The sequence below is a fragment of the Drosophila subpulchrella genome, chromosome 3R (genome assembly GCF_014743375.2).
Source record: "Drosophila subpulchrella strain 33 F10 #4 breed RU33 chromosome 3R, RU_Dsub_v1.1 Primary Assembly, whole genome shotgun sequence".
NCBI classification, from domain to species: domain Eukaryota; kingdom Metazoa; phylum Arthropoda; class Insecta; order Diptera; family Drosophilidae; genus Drosophila; species Drosophila subpulchrella.
The window spans coordinates 5418008-5437542 of record NC_050609.1 but is presented as its reverse complement, the minus strand read 5'-3'; the positions used below and the strand labels follow the sequence as shown (position 1 = coordinate 5437542).

Sequence of the window (19535 nt, the reverse complement as noted above, 5' to 3'; positions counted from 1 at the left end):
ATTTAAGATGGTTTCACGTTGTATCGTTTGTTATCGGGCATTATTAATGTTTGACTTCTATTTCAAGAAAGTTTAAATGGAAAAAGGCCCCACCCTAACAGTACAAATTAGTATCTTAAAATGGAATGGACATTTTCTCATTTTAGTTTCCATTTTTTATGTCTTTTTTGGAAAACTCATTAAAGCCTCAAAGATGCCCGACCCACGACTTTCCAAAGTATTTGCCTTAATGATTCCCCCTATGGTAACCATATTTCGGCATCCTCGCGTGAATCGAACTGAATCATCGGTTCGAATGCTTTCGGCTTCCCCCGTAAAACGGGCAACAATAGGCTGCACTCAGTGTTATGTAACAGTTATACTGATAACTCATAAAAAAAACCAGCAAATGAGAGGCGAAAAATCTTTAACACTGACCCACTTTCAAAAGTCAGTGAGTCAATAAAGAAACCGCACACGGGTCGAAAATAAAAGAGCTAGCGCTAATACGGAGATTAAATAATCGCCGTTCAATGAATCACTTCAGAAGATGGGGGTGTGCTCTTGGGGAAGAGGGAAGCACTGTGACAAAGTCTGGAAAGTCTGGGGCGGGAAAGTGTGGCCAAAAGCACACTCGGGGCCAAAATTGATGGCCAAATATGTGTGTGCGGACGGCTATTTGTTTACCAGCGAGCCTGGGGGGTCGAGGTCGCCGCGGCCGTAAACATTTGTGCACTTATCAATTTGCCAGCCGAAGAGCTCGCAATCAGCTGTTCAAACGAAAGACTTAAGGCACAAACTTGTCCGTCATAAATCTCTCTTCGATGGCGGAACTTCTCTGGGGGGCTTTTTCTCTCTCTTTTCCAGCACTCTTTTGGGTTAGCTTTTCTCTTGGCCACAGCACCTGGCGCAGTTTTATGCGCTGGCTGATGCTTTGCCGGCCGCAGTTTGGTTTTCACAGCGCTCGAGTGCGGTTCAGATCGGTTTCCGATTCGGATATTCGGTTTCGATTTCGCTAGCTAGCTGTTAGCTGTTTGCTGTTCGCTTTTCGGTTCGCACAGCTCCATTCTATGCGGAAAGATACAAAATAACCAGAAGAAATCTACCAAAAGGTGCCTAATTTTAGCATTTAGCCCAGAGGCTAGAAACCAATAGCTGAAAATGAAACAAAAAATAAAAAGATGTAACCGAAACCGAAACCGACCAGACATTTCAATCAATCAAAAAGACGCAAAACCTAATCGAAATTGTTAATCGAAAATTACACAAAATGGAAAAAACTGTTAAGACATAAAGCCCCAAAAGCACCGACAGTCGAAAAGTGAGAGTTTTCCACCACGTTCATGCCCATGTTCGAAGTAATTTTGCCGCAGTTTCTTCATCTTGGGCTCCCTCTTCTCGATGCTTAAACAAACTTGCGACTCAATCACGACTAATTGCGCATGCGAGGCCGCTTTGTGCGTATTTAAAGCGCCGCCTTGCCTCGGCAATATACCTATATATACATATATATGCATACTCTCGTATATTACAAAACCGGAGCTCTGAAGCTCTGGAGCTCTAGAGCCTGCTTAATATGCGTGTCACGTTGCCGGCCATCAAGTTCAAATTGCATTCGCTGTCAACGCATTGCAGCAGCAGCAAAGGCAGCACGCGTTGAGATTTTGAAATTAACACCCCGAGGGGCCTGCAAACTGGAGCACTTGGCTGCTAATTAAGAAATAAAGCCTTATCAGCCGCAGCAAATGCTGACAGCAGGATAACAGCTTGGCTTTGCTAGACAGGATAATGACCCCTGGTCGATAACTTTTGGCAGGCGACATGAGCTCTAATTAGTCGCAGTCCCCTGCAATCGCCGCTCATCTTGGCACTTGTTGGTTAGCTAAATAAAAAAAAATACAAAAAAGAAATCACGAAGCCAGAACAACGAAAAACGCTTCAACTTCAGTTTCAGCTGCAAATGCAAAGTGAGCTAATGCCGCGGCAGCCAGTTTTTCCTGCTCCCGACACTGTCAAATGCCAACTCGCGGGCTGGGCGACTTGCTCGTGAGGCATTTAACTGCCAAGCTAATGCACTCACTCACAGATACTCACCGACACGGGGATACCAACACACTGGCAGCCAGCCGGTCAGGGATCTAATACAAGTGCAGTTAATTAATTTCTTTGTTGTTCTCTACGGTAAATCATGCCGTGTGTGCTGGCTCTTCGCCTCTTCGGCAGAATTTTCGCACCAAGTGTACGGGTGGCACATGGAAAAATTGTTCCATTTTTTCTAGTGCATTCAATATTTCTCACTTTAAAATGCTGCTTCTTAAATATTATCGAAGAAAGGAGTTCAAATTTTAAATACAATTTTGGATATTTTTGTGAAACCCAAAATTATTCAACTTAAAAAACAAGAAAACAGATTTAGTGCTTTTGTGTGAATGTGAAATAGGTTTTTTTTTTCATTTATAATTTTAAAAATATTTTTTGTGCTGGACAGAACATCTTATATTTTTAGACACGCTTAGATCCTAAATAGATTTCAATGAAGTCCTCAAGTTACCCCTTAGTTAAAGAAATGTGCAACTAAGTTAACTTATTTCATCTGTCCTACAAGGAACATGTGCTTACGAAATACAAGAAACTTGAAGTATTTAAATCAAATTGGGGATATTTGGAAGGAAAATCCTTTAAATATATATAAACAAATGTACGGGGGCCTTTAACTTTATTTAAAAGTTTATATATTTTTATTCGATTTTTTCTAATTAAGATTATACAAATTTTTTTTAAGCACTCTGTTCTTAAAGTGTTTACAAGTATGTTACCAATTTTTTTTTAACTATTTCTGGCGCTTCAGAGTTTTGTTAGAATTGCACAAGAAATTTGTATAATTATTTAGGAAATTGGTGGCATTAGAAAGGACTGTACTTTAAAGATATACCTAAAATTACAATGTTCGAGATCTCATTTCTTCCTGTGCATCAAAGGCAGAAGAACTGGGATCAGAACTCAGCTGACTTCCCACTGTTTATTGAAGACTTTTCCACCGCTGCTGAAGATGGTGCCGTGAATTTTTCACCAGGGACTCCACACCAAAGTCTTTGGCTTTGTCTTTTGTTGCAGCTACTTGAACTGCATTTGCATATAAATTAGTTTTGATAGCGCTCCATGGAGTCCCCAGCAGCAGCAGCAGTTTGATGTTTGTTTTGCGAATGCGTTGCGAAAAATCAACTTGCGGCTGCAACTGCAACTGCCTAACGGGATTCATTAAGTGAAGTACAACACAGCAGCCGCAAAATGGGAAAAGTGAGATGGTAGAGTGGGAAATGGGGATAGGGGATTGGGGACTGCGGATTGGGGATTGGGAAATGGGGGGAAATCAAGCGATAAGTCGGCAATAAAAATTGGCAGCACTTTGGCACAATTAAGGCAAGGGGCTGGCAACAAAAGACCGGCCGAATGGCCAAGAGCTAACTGGCCAACAGAGAGGCTCTCCATCTGCACCAGTTAATTGTTGGCCGTTGACAACTTCCACTCGGCGTTGTCGTGCCACAAGGAAGCATACCATTAAGCGGCAAAGAAGTGCAAATTCACATTTAATGAGCCACAAAAAGGGGGAAAAGGGGCAGGAAGCTGCGGTCTCAGCCCGGCTGAAAGTGATTCTTGCGGTGTTTTTGGGGTTGGGGGAATCTCAGGCATCGCAATTGCAATTGCCAGAGAGAAAGATAAACAAGGGAAATAAGTGGTAAACTGCAACTCCAAGAAGGAAAATTAATAATATGAAAATTAGGTGCCTTTTTTCCTGCCCATGCTTTTTTTACAGTTTAATTTTCTCTAATACTTCTTTTTATCGAAAGGCAATTATATAGATAAAAATAAGTATACATATAGTAATGCAGCTTGTTTTTATATTCTGCCATCGATTTGATTGGTTTGAAATTGGTCGAAAACTTTAAAAAAATTTAAAGAATCCCAGTTCCCAAAAGCTTATCCACTGGTTTTTATAAACATTGGCTATACCTAATTTGATTCTTAAGAAAGATTTTAATAATTGTTCCATGGATTTTAATTGACTTAATAATAATAATAATAGTTCTTTCAAAATTGGGGTAGATTTTTATAGCTTTTTTATTTTAGCTTACCAAAAAATATCTTTAACTTTATGCCTCATTAAGTTTATTTTATAGCTCTTTGTAAACCCCAAACATTTCCCAAATGAATGGAAGCTTTTTTATGTCGCTTTTATTAAGACTAATTTCCATAAATCAGAGAAAACTCAATTCGTTAGCCCAATTACTATTACTGGCGCGATAATGTTCCTCTCACCCACTTAAGCATCTTTGAATTTAAAGACCATCCATCGCGAGGGGACCCCCTTTGGTTGTCACTTTCGAATCAGAGATCCAAAATTATAAACACGAAACATTAATTCGCTAAATCGTCGTCGTCGTCGCTTTCAACTGTCACTTTTGAGTGGTCCGCGAATGTAAAATGTAAAATGCAATTTCCATTTCCATAACGCCTCATAACTCAAGATAGCCGTCAATTTGGGTCTGTGGCCAAGTGGCTAACTGGTAGCCTGGGCAGCTCCAACCTGTTCCAACCTGGAGCGGACTCCCCACGAGATTCGATCCAACTGATATGCATCAATTTTTGGCAATTCCGTTCGGCTACCAGCGAATCGAATGCAAATAGGGTCCGCCGAGCGGAGCGTGTTTGGCCTAATCACATGGCCGCGGAGGGCTTTTTGCATAAATTTCGGCAGCCCAAGAGTGAAGAAAAAGACCCAAAATCGATGCTAGGCTAGCCATGTGATTTCTAACTCGATCGTTGGCCCATTTTGATTAACAGCTCTACTTCTGTTTTGTTTTGCAGCCCACAACAATAACGCCCACGACCAAAAGGCGGTGAGAAAATAAAAAGAAATCAACTGTAACAAAAGTGAAAAACAATAAAAGCTAAAGGAAAATCGCTGTGCAATAAAGGCCTAACTCAATCTCCCAGGTGAAATAAATATTTTCAGTTCGAGATGCAGCAATAAAGTAAACAAATAAGGCCCCAGAGAAGAAAAGGTCTCAGCGGTAATTAATTAGCAGTGGTGCAGCTACAAAAAAAAAAAAGAAAAACTCGCTCACATATATTTACAAAAGTTTTATACCGCTTCGCAGGGAAATGCAAATCAATTAAACACAATATATTGTGAAAAGAAAAGGAGAAACATAAAATCCAAAAACGAAAAGAAATTTTTCGTTACAATTTGATTTGCCATTTACCCGGGGATTAAGTGTGTTTTATTGACCATGAAAACGATGGAAAGTCCGCGACTCTAAAAAAAGAAAAATAATTAACGAGAATTCCCCAACGTGTGTGTGCGTGAAAATATCTAAAATAAAAGCAAGGGGAGATAAATCGTAAATGGAAAATCCACCAAGTGATCAAAATGGCAAAGAGTGAAAATCAAATTTAATAATCCATCAAAAAGTTTGCCGTTCTACATAGATAATTAAACATTTAACAGACTTTTTTTTAAAGGAGGCGTAAATTTTACGATTGAAGCCAGATCACAGCACTGAACCGAAAACTGAACTGAAAGTCTAGTAAGTTGAAGTATTTATTCTTTTTATTGACCAAGCTTTCACCTAGCACCACAAATTAACTATGCTATTCGCAGATAAGGAAAAGCATAAAGTTCAATTTAACCCGAAACCATATTTTGAAATAACTTTCATATAAAACCTGGACTAATATTTTATAACCCCCCTATCCGCTCTCAGAAAATCTTCTATTTACGGTTCTTAACCCATCTAATATCTTAATGATCACATTGAGGCTCTCTTATATTCTTTAAAGTCGCTTAATTAGGGAATCGTCCGTTAGGTCGGATGAGAGCCCCCTCTAATATATGTATTTACCACGAAATTAACATCCAAATTTATTTTTATAATCCCCCCAAATGGTTGACACCTCTAGCAGGTGTAACTTCCCAACAAATATGATTGTGGTCGACAGCCTAGCTTAATTTGCCCAGCCATTCTAATTTCGCAATAGTTGCCACATCGAGAGGCTGCCCGATTGCAGGCGATTATGCGGCGCGGAGTGTTATAAGACCCCCAGTCGAAGTCGTCATCATAATCTGCAACCTGTCTGGGTTGTGTCAACCCCGGGCTGTCTTCTGCCACAGCGTGTGTCGTTTTATTAGCGAAAGTCATCGAGCAGAATAATTGTTGCAATGTGGATGTATATGTACGACTATATACCATCCCAACATCCTATACAGTCCCATAATATCCCATACCATCGTGCGGCAATCAAAGTGTGCGCTCATAAAGCGCAATTCACTTGCGCGTAAAACCAAATTTGTCCTCCTGCTCTTAACCAATTTCGGTGTCTCTGGGCCTTTCGGCCCACAGCAGTCAGCAAACTGTGACCGTCTTTTGATTTTTTACCTTCCAGCGGTTATATAATTTTCCGAAACCATTATTCCATTTGTACAACTTCAGGCGCAAAATTATTTAAATGCGTTAAAAATTTCTGTAGCTTTGGGAAATGGTGAAATATTATCAGTGCGATAGTTTAATTTCTGATTATTACGGTGATTGAGAAAGACCTTGGCTTTAGGGATAGTTATACAATAAAAGTGCAGTGGCCTTAGGTCGCAATGGCATTTTGTTGATTGTTTGTCTTTTAAATTGAGTGTTTTCGTAAACCTTTAAATTAATGAATCTTTTTGTAAAGAACTTAAAATTTAAAGAAAAATTCCAAAGACATTTTTATTATTTATTTTTTATAACGTATATTTTTTATAAAACATATTTTAAAAAATTTATTTTCTTCAAGAATAATTTTTCTTGTCATGCCCAAGTAAAACCATGATTAAATTATATAATTCCAAAGTTAAGCAAGAAATTCCCACCAAAACGATGACAATGAAGTATAATCGGGGTCAAGAGGAAGACTTCATTTCGAGAATTATCTAACTCTATTCTTACTCCATAAAAGTCATTCGCAGTCTATCAATAAATGAGAACAATAGAAGAGTTTACCAGGTATTGGGTCACATGAAAACACATATCGAAGTCGCTCCAAATCCAGGAAAACTCCGGCCTCCGATTATTATCCATTAAGCTGATTTTATGATATCAACACAGAAAAAGTTTACAGCTACAAACTGTAATTAAAGTCTAGACAACGAATGCAATCGCTGAATTAATCATTGGCCAACAGAGTATCCCATGTGGCGAGCGAATGAATGAATAAATGAGCGAACGGCCTGTGATTATGAATGGCAAACATCCAGAGGCAGATGTATAATTATTTCTGCATTAATTGCGGACACAGCAATTAACACACTTGACACTCTTCTTCGTTAGCCGAGCCAGAGATCCAGTTTAAATGGGATCTTGAGGTGTGAATGGAATCCCTCTGTTCAATTCATGAGGCACTCCTTCTCTAGCACTCGGCCATTCTATTTTCGACACTTTTCTTTTCTTCTCCGTAAATATTTCTAAACTTTCTGCAGCTCATCTGCCCCGAAGGCCCTTTTAACTGCCTCTCGAATAGGACAAGTGAATGCTGATTGGGAATCCATGGGATACATTTGCGCTCGGGGCGTGCTCAAAAGTGATGGCAACGTGCACTTCATGCAAATTAACGATAAGGCAACGTCTAGGGACCAGCACTTAGGGACATTTACGGCGGCCTCATTTCACTTTCAATCTGTCAAATTGTCACACACCAACTGTGGCTAAAAAGTGATTGCCCCCGTCACGATTTTGGCTCAAATATTTTTGCCTGCAATACATACATATTTCATTTGGCCGAAAGTGTTACGCTTGCAGAGACTGTTACTTTTTTTTCCTTGATTGGGGGCCTCATTTATGGCCAATTCGCAGCGTTACGGTTACGCACGTGTTGGCGTAACTTCCTCAAGGTACGGGACTGGATACTCAGACTGAGACCCAATCATGATCGTGCCCGAAATGAGGTCTTTCAATTTAACAATCCATTCAACTTGCGACCGTTATGAAATCGAAAATGAAGCCATTTAGAATAGATAGGTGCTGGGAAAACTGGAAATGATAACTGAAAAACCGAATTAATTATGCCGAGAAGTGGAAAATAAATTACGAGAAGTCACTTTAGAACCGAACCCGACCTTAAAAGCCGCACCGTCATGCGGCTTGAGCCTGGCCAAGACAAAGTAAATATTTGGACAATGGCTCACCCCCCTTTTCTTTGGCTATAATAGCAAAGAAAGGAGGGAGAACCAACAGATAAACAAACAAACAAACAACAATAACAGCTGGGGGCCCTCTGCGGTCAGTGAGTCAGTCAGAGGTGCAGAGGTGGAAGTGCAGCAGAGGAGAGGCAGAGAAGCGGCAGCCACAGGTTGCACAGCACTTGACCATGCCCACTGGCCATTAGCCGCGTGAGGTTAATAAACCAGGGGAGACCCCAGCCCGCTCCGGCGGTGATTTATGCTTGTGGCCCAGTCTCGGACACTTAACAGGTTGGCAACGTGTTGCTTTTATTTCGGACCGACTGAGTCCAATGACTCGCCGTAGGATGCGTTCCACACGGCGTATGCGTAATGCCCGAAAAGGCTGCAGCGCAATTAATTAACGAGGCTCGCTTTCATATGTTTTCAATCAGCCAACAGACGCCAGGCTTCAACAGTGGCTCCATAAAGTTTGCTGATGGTTTCAAATAGAAAATAACAACGAAAAGAAAGTCGGGGCATAACTGCATCTAGTGATGTTTACAGCTTTTAAACGAAATACATTACAGAAATTGGGGAAAAATGGCGAGAAAATGTGAAATACATTTAACAACTCACTTAGAAAGTGTTTGGGAATTAAGTTTATGCATTGAACATAACAAATTAAAGCAAAATTTCAGCAAAAAAATTTGTTTAAGTTTATGGCTCCATAAATATGCCCTGTTGCACCGATGTAAACACACTCGTAAAATCAGCATTTTCTTTATTGCACTTAATAGCCCACGTAGGATAAGTTTTAAATGTTTAACATGAGCATTTTGGTATTTTAACAATACATATAATACATATATACATCAATAAAATTCACCAAGAACTGTTTCCTAGGCTCGTAAAACTGTTTCTTGCCATTAATCCCTATATCAAATGGCTATCATTTATCATGCTCGACTACAGCCCCATATAATTCCTAGAGCTATTCTCAGTTATAACGAGATTTTAAACACTTCTTTCAATTTACGGCGCAGCTTCCGCTGTTTTGAGACTCGTTTTGATTTTCACATTGATAAGCGGTCGACTGAGGTGCAACGACTTTTCCCCCTCACTGTTCTCTCGAGTGTGAGTGCTGAGATTCTCTTACTCGGATTCCCCGTCCTAAGTTGTAGTTGTCGCGGCATCGAGTGGCCGCCTCCAGGTATGGATGGAATGCATTTCACATGGCCGGCCACTCAAAAATTGTGTTTGCGTTACGCGCAGTGATTATAACAAGCTCCGAACCCCTGCCTTACAACCTTTTCTCGCTCACTATCCCTCTTTCACTATCTCAAAAGATGCCGCCAGCTCAGCATCATCTGGGTTGCCCCCCTCAAAACAGAATCCCTTCTCATCTTCACAGAGAGAAAAGCGTAGTCAGTACTTAAAGATATTCAAGACAACTAAAAAATTCTATTGGTCATTTAAAGTCTTTTAATGATCATTGACGTTTAACTTTTGTAGCTTGGCTTGCCAGATAATTAGTTATGAAATGCTATACCTTCGTTTCCAAAAATTCCATTAAGAGACTTTGGTAATATTTATATCTTTATCTCAAAAACTCTGCTGTTTATCTGTTGATCTTGGTATTTATCGTAATAAAATAAAATTTGAAACTAATTTATAAATATAAATTTCTTACCGTGTACCATCTGGCTGCGTGTCAGGCTGCTTAAGTCGCTCGTGGCTTGTGTGATCCAGTTGTTTATCTTTTTCATTAGCCTGGGCGGCCTGTCATCTGTGCCGTCGCCTGTCGATCGCCAGCCGATTGACAAAACGCCTACCGGGTAAGAGGCTTCCTCATCCTCCAAAAGCCGATACCCTAATGGTGGAGCTGGATCTCGAGATGGAGATGGAGCTGGAGCTGAAGTTGGCCAGATGGCGGTGCCGATGCCCCCAGACAGGAGTGCTCTTAACTAAACGGGCTGAGACTTTTCCTCACTTTACCACACGCCAATAGAGGGGGAAAAGGGCACGGGGCGGAGGAAGTTAAGTGACTGACGCAAATTGCGCAATTGTTATTACAATTACTCTCTTCCACTAACTCGGCTGCAGGCCCCTTCTTTGAGTTCAGTTCAGCTACTCAGCACGTACTTGCACTCAGCGAAAATACGGCTTTCTTATTTATTTTACTTTACTTACTTACATTTCGAGAAAACATTCAGAATTAAAACTAAGGGGATAAACTTTGATAGCTGCAATGGTTGATTTTTCAATGTCAGGTTAAGGTTCTAGTTCGTTTTTTTCAAGAAAGGTTAACATTAAGTAAAATTGTTCGAAAAGACAACTTCGTTATCTTAATGAGATGTTAATTTTACGAACCACAAATTCTACAAAGCCTGATATCACACGATCAAAGGACAAAAGTTAACATAACATTGAGAAATCGAACCAAATTCATTATGACGTAGAGGAGTATAAATGTACATTAATAATAATTTCAAAGTAATTTATTCTATCTCTAGTATTATAAAAAAAAGCTCTTAAAATCAGAACTGTAAATCAAACGGAATAAATGAAAGTGAAAAGCAGAGCAGAACCCATTAACAATTTCAATAAAACTCAAAGAAACTACCGCTTGCGCTTCAATGCCTATTTAAACCAAAGTTATCGAGATAGCATTTTAAGCTGTCAGCACTAAAAGGTTATTTCAATTTCTTATTCATACCTTTAATTAATTTGGGTCTCGTTTATTTTGGGCAGTGAGCATTTTGGAGTTCTTAAGCCGCAGACAAAACTCCGGCAGGTCAGGTTGAGTCCCAGCCGAGTTCGGTTAACATTTTTCTAATAGTTGTAGCGTTTTGCTGGAAAATTATTTGGCCTCTGGCCGGATTTGAGTCTTTGCCTGTCTGGGCCTGAGTCGATGTCTGGCCATTTGACTGTTTGTCAGAGTGCTGCTGCTACCCGTCTTTGGCTCGTTTTTGGGCTCCTAAAGATAGTCATTAGCACGAGAGATTGCTGCTGCTAGCTCGACTTGCTGCTACTACTACTTTTTTGCCTGCTTCTGTTTTCGGGGCGTTTAAACGGGGTAATTACGTTTCGGTAACTTTTTTGACCAACTCTCTGCGAAAAAACAAAACCAAGCCCAAAAGTACTGAAGGCAAGAAGTCGAGGAAGAAGTAAAAACTAGATGCTGCTGCTTTCGTTGAGGAAATGAAAACGTAACGAAATCGATTTCCAACGGTTCATGCGCCGAATGGATCGTTATATAGCAACATTGCTATAGCTATATAGGCGGCGTGTGGCAGGGGCGAGCACATCTTTACCCCCGCCCCGCTGCCAATTGGAAATAGAGTTATTAGGAGTGAGCGCTAGCGTTAACGTTCCGATTGCGTTCCTGGCCCAAAAGAGTCCCAGTCCATTGAGGTAGTTTGTAGGCCTGGTCGGTCAATTGATGAATCGATTCGAGTGGCCCATGGAGAACTCGGCACGAAGTCGGCCGCGATATGGGGAAAATGTTCGGGGCCAAAGCTGAAATTAATCTCGTGGCACATGTTTATCCGCAGCATACACATCCACATTAGCTTCAACTCCAACTCCAGCATCAATATCAATTTCGGTTTCAATCAACATGGACATGAAGCATTTTCCAAGCCAATGATGTGCACAAAGTATTTGGTATCAAATTGCATTCAAACGATTTGTAATTATAATCAACATTAAGATGATTAGGCGATAAACGGGACTTGGTTGGGGCCTGCTTTTGAGCGTCTTATGTATGAGCGTGTCGGATCAAAGATAGTTGGGTATCTGCATTTTTAATTGATCTTTAGATGAATATCAGTAAATATTTGATTATGGTGTGGGAAAATAAACATTTTACGCCAGGTTCATTATTCAAGTTAGAAATGAATTAAATCGTTAAGATATAGAAAAATGAATGTACAAAAAGGAAGTTTCTCAAAAAATAGTTATTTTCAAGAGTTGTTTTATTTTGTTCATACTTTGTCTGAATATATCTAAGATGGATGTGTCATTATACGATTAAATATAATTCTATTAATCACTGACCACTTAATCACATTCAACCTCTTTCCCATCTCAAGTTCCTTTATAACAACTTCCATGAATTGCATAATATTCCCAAGTGTCGCACAATTGCCTCAATCCCGCCCCCAAAGTGTGGTCAGCACATTCACCGGGGCCTAAACTCCCCGACTCCAACCACATTTCCTTCCGCAGCAGCCCCCATTATCATCATCATCGCATATGGCCACTATCATCATGATGATGGCGATCTTGTGATTACGATCTGTGGCCGGCTAATACCGCAATCTCGTGAGTGTGGGTTGTCTGGTGGGTGGGCCGTCGGCAGCACCAGAAAGTGCAGCACACCATATACCATATGCATGACCGCATATAGTTAGATATCCCACTAATTACAGCCAGGCACATTCCGCCCGGCATTCTCGACAGCACTAAAAAACATAGCTTGGCTTGGCACAATAAAAAAAAGAGCATACGATTTTCTAACAACCGACTTCTGCTAACCATACTGATTATTACTATTCTCCTTGCAATCCATTGCAGACATGCGCCCGGCACGTTACCGATGAAGCAAGCGACTTTAATCAGACCCAGACTCAGACACAGGTGAGTTGACAACCCGAGGGGAATAGAGGAAATAAGGGTATGGTTCTACACTGAAAAGATCAAATTGAAAATAAAACAGATATATAAGCATACTTTGAACAAAATACAATAATATTGCAAAACATAATAACATTATATTATGGAAAAATCTTTGAATCAAGGTAGATAATATTAGATATCATATTATATCATATCACAAAATTATACATTAAATGATTTAAATCGTATTTCCTTTAAACATCCTGCGACTTTTAAAATATTATTTAATTTGAAAAGCTTTATATCAAGGTGGAAAATATTAAATAGGTTGTAATCGCAGAATTAAATTTTAAATAAACTAAAATTGCTTAATTCAATATTTTCATATTAAAAATGGATGATAAACAGAATAAAATATTTAAGCTGAATATGCAATTTGTTTGCTACGTTTTTTGTGTCAGTGATCTAACTGCAGGAGGCAGCGATGTGTGCTACCAGTTTAGGTTACAAACCATAAAGGCAAACATCTAATTTGGCCAGCAATGGATTGGCTAAACTTTAATTAAATTTGCTCAAAAAAATAGTATAAGACGCCACTGCTATTCCGCTTTGATGAGCTGCAACTGAGGGGTGGGGCAGCTGTGCACTTGCTTTTGGGACAAGAAATTATTAATTGTAGCATGTGTCGTTTGACGTCGTCGACGTCGTGCGATCGCAATAAATTTTTTCCAGTCTTGTTCAACAATAAAACAAGACAAGAGCCACGAAAAAAGCTGATTATGAAGCAAAAGTGAAAAGTTGTAATTAAACCAGTCACTGACTGCAGGCAGCACACAAAAACTAACTGCAGCAGCAACATCTGCAACAGCAACAGCAACAGCAGCAACAATCATAAAGAGTAGAAATCGTTGCCTGACTTTGGTTTTTTTTTTCTGCCACTTTTTTGTTGCGACAAGTGCGCTTAATTAGTGGGGGGTAAACAGGGTTCTCCGCGTTGTGGATGGGTTCCGGCAGGCGAAACAAGACTAATGTCCAAAAACTGTCATGCCCGTTCTTTTGCAGAAGAAGCACAGCAGCGGCAGCCAGCAAGATGTGTCCCAAACGGCATTGGCTAGTCAACAGAGGAAGCTCTGGAGGATCAGGAGGAGCTACGGCGAGGAGCAGGCGCAGTCTAGACCAAATAGTAGAAGTATTAGTAGCCTTAATCTTAGTCAATTGTCTGGCCACGGCAGCAGCGGCGCTGATCACACCGCCCGACGCTCTCAGTCTCGATCTGGAGTCGCTGTCTTTGGGCTCCCCATCCTACTCCTCCTCCGGCTCGGCCGCCTCCTCCTCGGAGGACGACGACATGACCGGCGGCTTCTACCGCAGCCCCCATCGCCTGGAGGGCTATCCGCAGATGCAGCATCTGCAGCGCGGCCAGAACTTCAAGATCAGCCCCAAGCCGTGCTCCTTTGGCCGCGTCGAGGGCACCTGCATGTTCGTGTGGGAGTGCATCAAGTCCGAGGGCCGGCACGTGGGCATGTGCGTCGACTCCTTCATGTTCGGCTCCTGCTGCACGCACAACTACACCGACAACCTCGCCGTGCCGCAGACGGCCTTCTCCTACACGAGGCCCACCAAGCCGCTCACGCTCCGCCCGCGTCCTCCAGCGGCGCCCTACAAGCCCATGATCAGGTAAGCGTGTGTATTCTGTCTTTGGATATCAAGAAAAATGTAGGATCAGCAGATTAAAATCAAAAATTTAAATGAAAACTAAGAACTGGCAGTAGAGATATTACCATGCTCATTTCCATTTAATTTCTTTATAAGCATATTCTTATCCTGCCTTATCTGTAATAATACGATCTTTTGCATTTTTATTATCATGTAAACACTTAAAAAAGTGTCCTTAAAACCATCTTTTCGATCTCAAATATGAGCCAAGATCAAACTGTCAAAATTTCTTGTACTTTGAAAAACTATCTCTATTTAAAAAACACTTCATCTCGAAAAACAAATTTCAGACTTCTTTCATCTTGATATCAAGAACGTTTCTTCTCGTACAAAGGAGAAGAGAAATTCTTAAATTAGTGGAAACCCTAATCTTGTTTTTTTTTCTGGTTTTATTTTTCTGATTGGGATTACTTGCAGCTTTATAGGCTTGCATTTTATAAAACAATAAACAGAATTATTGTTATGCTGATTGATAAATAAGCCACAATTTGATTTTATACAAAATTATCTCAAAATATTTTCTGAATACCTTCCTTGGTAATATAATGCAAATGCAAGTACTGTTTATTTTTCCTCACTCATTCTTGTTATATCATCTTCTTTAGCGGCATGACCACCATAGAGCGTCCCCATGGCGCGGGCACCCTTGTGATTCGTCCTTCGGGTCCGCACCACCAGGGAACCTTGGCGCGCCCTCATCCGCCGCCCTACCAGAGCAAGCCCACCACGGCCTCGGATATGCTGAGCTCCGCCTCGCATCCCAGCTCCAGCTCCAGTTCCAGCTCCAGTTCGAGTTCGAGTAAGTGGAGTTTGTGTTTTCGAGATGATGGAGGCTTGGCGCCCCCGCCCAGCGGTGCTGCATTGTTAGCATGAATTGTAACAAACAAATACCATCCGCAGATAGCATTTGGCATACATCGACCCAGCAGCAGCAGCAGCAGCAGCAGTATCCGCAGCAGCAGCATCAGCAGAATCAGCAGAACCACTGGCAGATGACCACCGAGCCGAGCTTTATTACCAAGCCGCGACCCACCGGCTGGACCAAGCCCGGCATCGTCAATTTGCCAATGCCCGCGCGACCCTCGAAGCCGTCGAAGCCCACAAAGAAACCGATTGTCTACGAGCGGACACCGTCGCCTCCATCGTCCACCTCGACGACATCAACGTCCCTGATTTGGCCAGGCCAGACGCATCCCCCCCAGCCGCATCGCCCCACCAGGCCGCAGGTATGTAAATACGAGTCTGGTTCTGGATTCTGGGTTCTGGGCTCTGGGTTCTCTGCTTTGGGTTCTGGGTGATGCATTGATGTCGAAAGCGAAACAAACGAGCCACGAGGTCATTTACTCCTCGACTGGGACTCAACCTCGGCCCCATAATGGCAGGCCACAGCCTTGGGGGACATTTTATTGTTTGCACAATGCGGAGCCGGAGCCAAAAGTTGATGTAAGATTCGCCTGCCGCTCTCAGGGGTGTGTGTGGAATTTAGGACCCTTCCAGGAAAGGGTACCTCAAACAGAGCATGTCACTTGCTAATTTAAAGTCCAGGAAAACTAAAATGCGCAGGTGAAGGCTAACACAGTTTAGTTTATATTGTTCTTGGAATATATTTCACTGTTCTCTTAAAAGCCCGTATAAATATCTTCATATTATATGTTGGTAATCTACAATGTAGATATTGAAAAGAATAGTCTTGCGAAGAACTTGTTCTTTACTTTAGATCCCTTTAGTTAGAGCATCTAGACTTTCAACTGAACCCTAGAACCTTCCCCACTTAATGCAGATTTAGCGGCAAAATGAAAAATTGATTCTTTGCGTGGAATGGGAATGGAAATGGGGAATGAGAAACGGGAATGGAGAATGATTTGCCGCTTGAGCCCGAGTCCGAGTATTTTAGCATAATGTTTACCACTTTGGCCTGCCTTGCAGCTGTCGCCAGGCACATCATTAGCCGCATCGTCCTCGTCCTCGACTTGGCCATCATCATCGCCAACCACCTCGACGACATCCACGTCCACATCCACAACGACGACAACAACCACTCGACGGACAACCACACCGGCCACCACAACGACGAGAACCACGACAAGCAAGCCCACAAGGCCCTACCAGCGGCCCACCACGGCGATCTCCTCCTCGAGTTCGACCACCAGTACCACCACTTCGGGCAAGACACCCACCACGACCAGGCCGATTAGCTCCAGCAGCAGTTCCAGCAGCTCCAGCGGAATCGTCACCAGCAGCCAGCGGCCAACGCAGCCCACGCACCGTCTGCCGGTCCTGGCCACCTCCGGCATCGAGACCAACGAGATAACGGACTCCTCCAGCCCCGACTCCGGAGCTCTGGGCCATGTGAAGACCATCTCGGCGGCCCGCAGTGGTAAGTAACCAGTACCAAACCCCTACACTCAGGATAATCAACTTAAGTTGATAATACCTGATCAATACTTGCTCGAAACACGTATAAATCTCTAATGATTTGTATACTTTTCAAACACTTCAGTTCGGAAATAAGTTCATTATAATATAATATTTATTACTAACTGATAAATCCGTTTTTAGCCCAGTTTTAATTTGTTTTTAATAGTTCTAAAAGTTCGCATAACTTTTCAGTAGTCTAGATAGTTTATCAAAGAATGTGTCATTTAAGATCATTCAACAATCTCTGGAGATATATAAACTTTAAAAATTTATGTTCGAAAAAAAAATATAATAATACATTATTAAAGATTTACTAAATAGTAAATAATTACTTCTTAATGGTGGTAGTAAAATTTAAATTTTCTATTCATTTTTGGGTAAGTCAGATGATAAGGAAATCCTTAGAGCAATAAAAATGGGTTAATTTTGTAAACTAATATCCCATAAGAATATGATTTATTTTTTATCTATCTATCTATATGAGGATCCAAAACAATATTAATGAAACTAATATTTTTACTAAATTTCGGTTGGGATTGTTAGTTGAAAGGGAATTCTTTAGACCGTAAAGATTGAACTTGGAAGTTTGAGAGACGGCTTACCAAAAGAAAGAGACAAAATCGCATTGATATGTACTGCTGACTTTTCGAAGCACCCAACTTGACAATGCAATTTGTTATTTGTTATTTGTTTGCCGCAATTGCAGAGTGCGGAGTGCCGACTTTGGCGCGTCCCGAGACGCGGATCGTGGGCGGTAAGAGCGCGGCCTTCGGTCGTTGGCCCTGGCAGGTGTCTGTGCGGCGCACCTCCTTCTTCGGATTCTCCAGCACCCACCGCTGCGGTGGCGCTTTGATCAACGAGAACTGGATAGCCACCGCCGGACACTGCGTGGACGAGTGAGTGGATCAGCCCAGGCTGAAGCCTGTGCCAAAACCGGACTAGATCCAGATCGAGCTAATCCCTGCCCCTCTTCCGTTCCTTGCAGCCTGCTCATCTCGCAGATACGCATCCGCGTGGGCGAGTACGACTTCTCGCATGTGCAGGAGCAGCTGCCCTACATCGAGCGCGGGGTGGCCAAGAAGGTGGTGCACCCCAAGTACAGCTTCCTCACGTACGAGTACGACCTGGCGCTGGTCAAGCTGGAGCAGCCGCTCGAATTCGCGCCGCATGTCAGTCCCATTTGCCTGCCCGAGACGGAGAGCCTTCTAATTGGCATGAACGCCACGGTCACCGGCTGGGGTCGCCTCAGCGAGGGCGGTACCCTGCCCTCCGTCCTCCAGGAGGTGAGTGTTAACCCAGCTCTAGCTTAAACTCCACTTCAAAATCCAGCGACAATGAAAACCGCAGCGAATCGATCGCAGGCAAATGAACGTTGAGATGAGGGAAAGATAGCAATTAGGAGTGGTCAGAAAGATCACACAAGAGATCCCCATGGGTAACTAAAGAGAAAAAATTTACAACTCTAAGAAGTGAAGAGTAATAATATTAAAAATGATAATATATTTTCAAATTAATAGTTTGGTGAATAAGTTATCCAAAATTGGTATCCCTTTAGTATAGAACAACTGAAATAAGTTAGATGTTACCTGAAAAATATTATGTTGCTTGGAAAAAGAAAAATTAAGTATCAAGGAAAACCATTTGAACCATCTTAGAGATTATACTAGATATTATGAGATCTAGAAGACTTCTAGAAGTGCATAAGAAAACCAATTCTAAAACTCAATTGAAAAAAATCTTACCCATTACAAAACATTTTATATTTTTCTCATCCTAATAAATTTGATACCTTTAATTCCCAATTGTCAGGTCTCCGTGCCGATTGTGAGTAACGACAATTGCAAATCGATGTTCATGCGCGCCGGTCGCCAGGAATTTATTCCTGACATATTCCTATGTGCGGGCTACGAAACAGGAGGGCAGGACTCCTGTCAGGGCGACTCAGGTGGACCACTACAGGTGAGTTTTGGAACATAGAAACCCTAATGCTAATCCACAATCTCACCCTTTGCCAGGCCAAGTCGCAGGATGGCCGCTTCTTCCTGGCCGGGATCATCTCCTGGGGCATTGGCTGTGCCGAGGCCAATCTGCCCGGGGTCTGCACACGAATCTCCAAGTTTACGCCGTGGATACTGGAGCATGTCAGATGATGATCAGTCCAGGGATCACGGCGATATTGATGATGATGGCAGCTCGACTTTTGTTATTTGTTTTAATTTATCAGTTGGTATCCATTAAGTCTTGTGTGATTTATCTTAAAGGAATGTTAAGCGTAGTTAGCTTCAATTTAACAATTTTAACAGCATTGACCTTGACTTGGCCTTGTGGGCCACGCCCCTATCAGCACTCACACAGTCAACGCCCACTAAGTTAGTCTAGCGAAAATGTTAGCGCCTTAAGTCTAACATGGAAATCGATTGGATTTCGAAAAGGGATTATCTATTTGTACATAGCCGAAGGGATCGGGAAACGGGGACGGGGGGATTGAGAGTCATTTGCATGTCCACAAGTTGTTGGTATTTTAGTGTAGTAATATTTAACAATTAACTAAATCTATATTTATTGTAAACAAATGCATGCAGACATCTGAACGTTGTTTGTATCTTGCCCA

General features: G+C 41.8%; 1 protein-coding gene across 2 annotated transcripts; it reads left to right on the top strand.

Moving 5' to 3' along the window:
* The first annotated feature begins 963 nt into the window (after positions 1–963).
* LOC119562284 (serine proteinase stubble) lies at positions 964–19199 on the top strand. Of its 2 annotated transcripts, XM_037875456.1 has the most exons (11): positions 964–1091; positions 4846–5567; positions 12749–12811; positions 13853–14467; positions 15112–15305; positions 15407–15732; positions 16433–16883; positions 17631–17820; positions 17910–18207; positions 18734–18883; positions 18940–19199. In XM_037875456.1, exons 3-11 carry the CDS (start codon positions 12771–12773, stop codon positions 19072–19074), a joined length of 2400 nt encoding a protein of 799 aa, XP_037731384.1. In that variant the 5' UTR covers positions 964–1091; positions 4846–5567; positions 12749–12770; the 3' UTR covers positions 19075–19199. The 2 variants fall into 2 exon arrangements, with proteins under 2 accessions (XP_037731384.1, XP_037731386.1); XM_037875458.1 differs by lacking the exons at positions 964–1091; positions 4846–5567; positions 12749–12811; positions 13853–14467 and adding an exon at positions 14713–15043.
* The last annotated feature ends 336 nt before the right edge of the window (positions 19200–19535 follow it).

What these genes read in the sequence shown, in the direction of transcription:
- LOC119562284 (XM_037875456.1), top strand. Translation starts at nt 12,771, where the DNA reads ATGAAGCAAGCGACTTTAATCAGACCCAGACTCAGACACAG. An exon ending in ATCGCCCCACCAGGCCGCAG is followed by an intron (nt 15,733 to 16,432) that starts GTATGTAAATAC and finishes CCTGCCTTGCAG; the next exon opens with CTGTCGCCAGGCACATCATT. An exon ending in ACTCAGGTGGACCACTACAG is followed by an intron (nt 18,884 to 18,939) that starts GTGAGTTTTGGA and finishes ACCCTTTGCCAG; the next exon opens with GCCAAGTCGCAGGATGGCCG.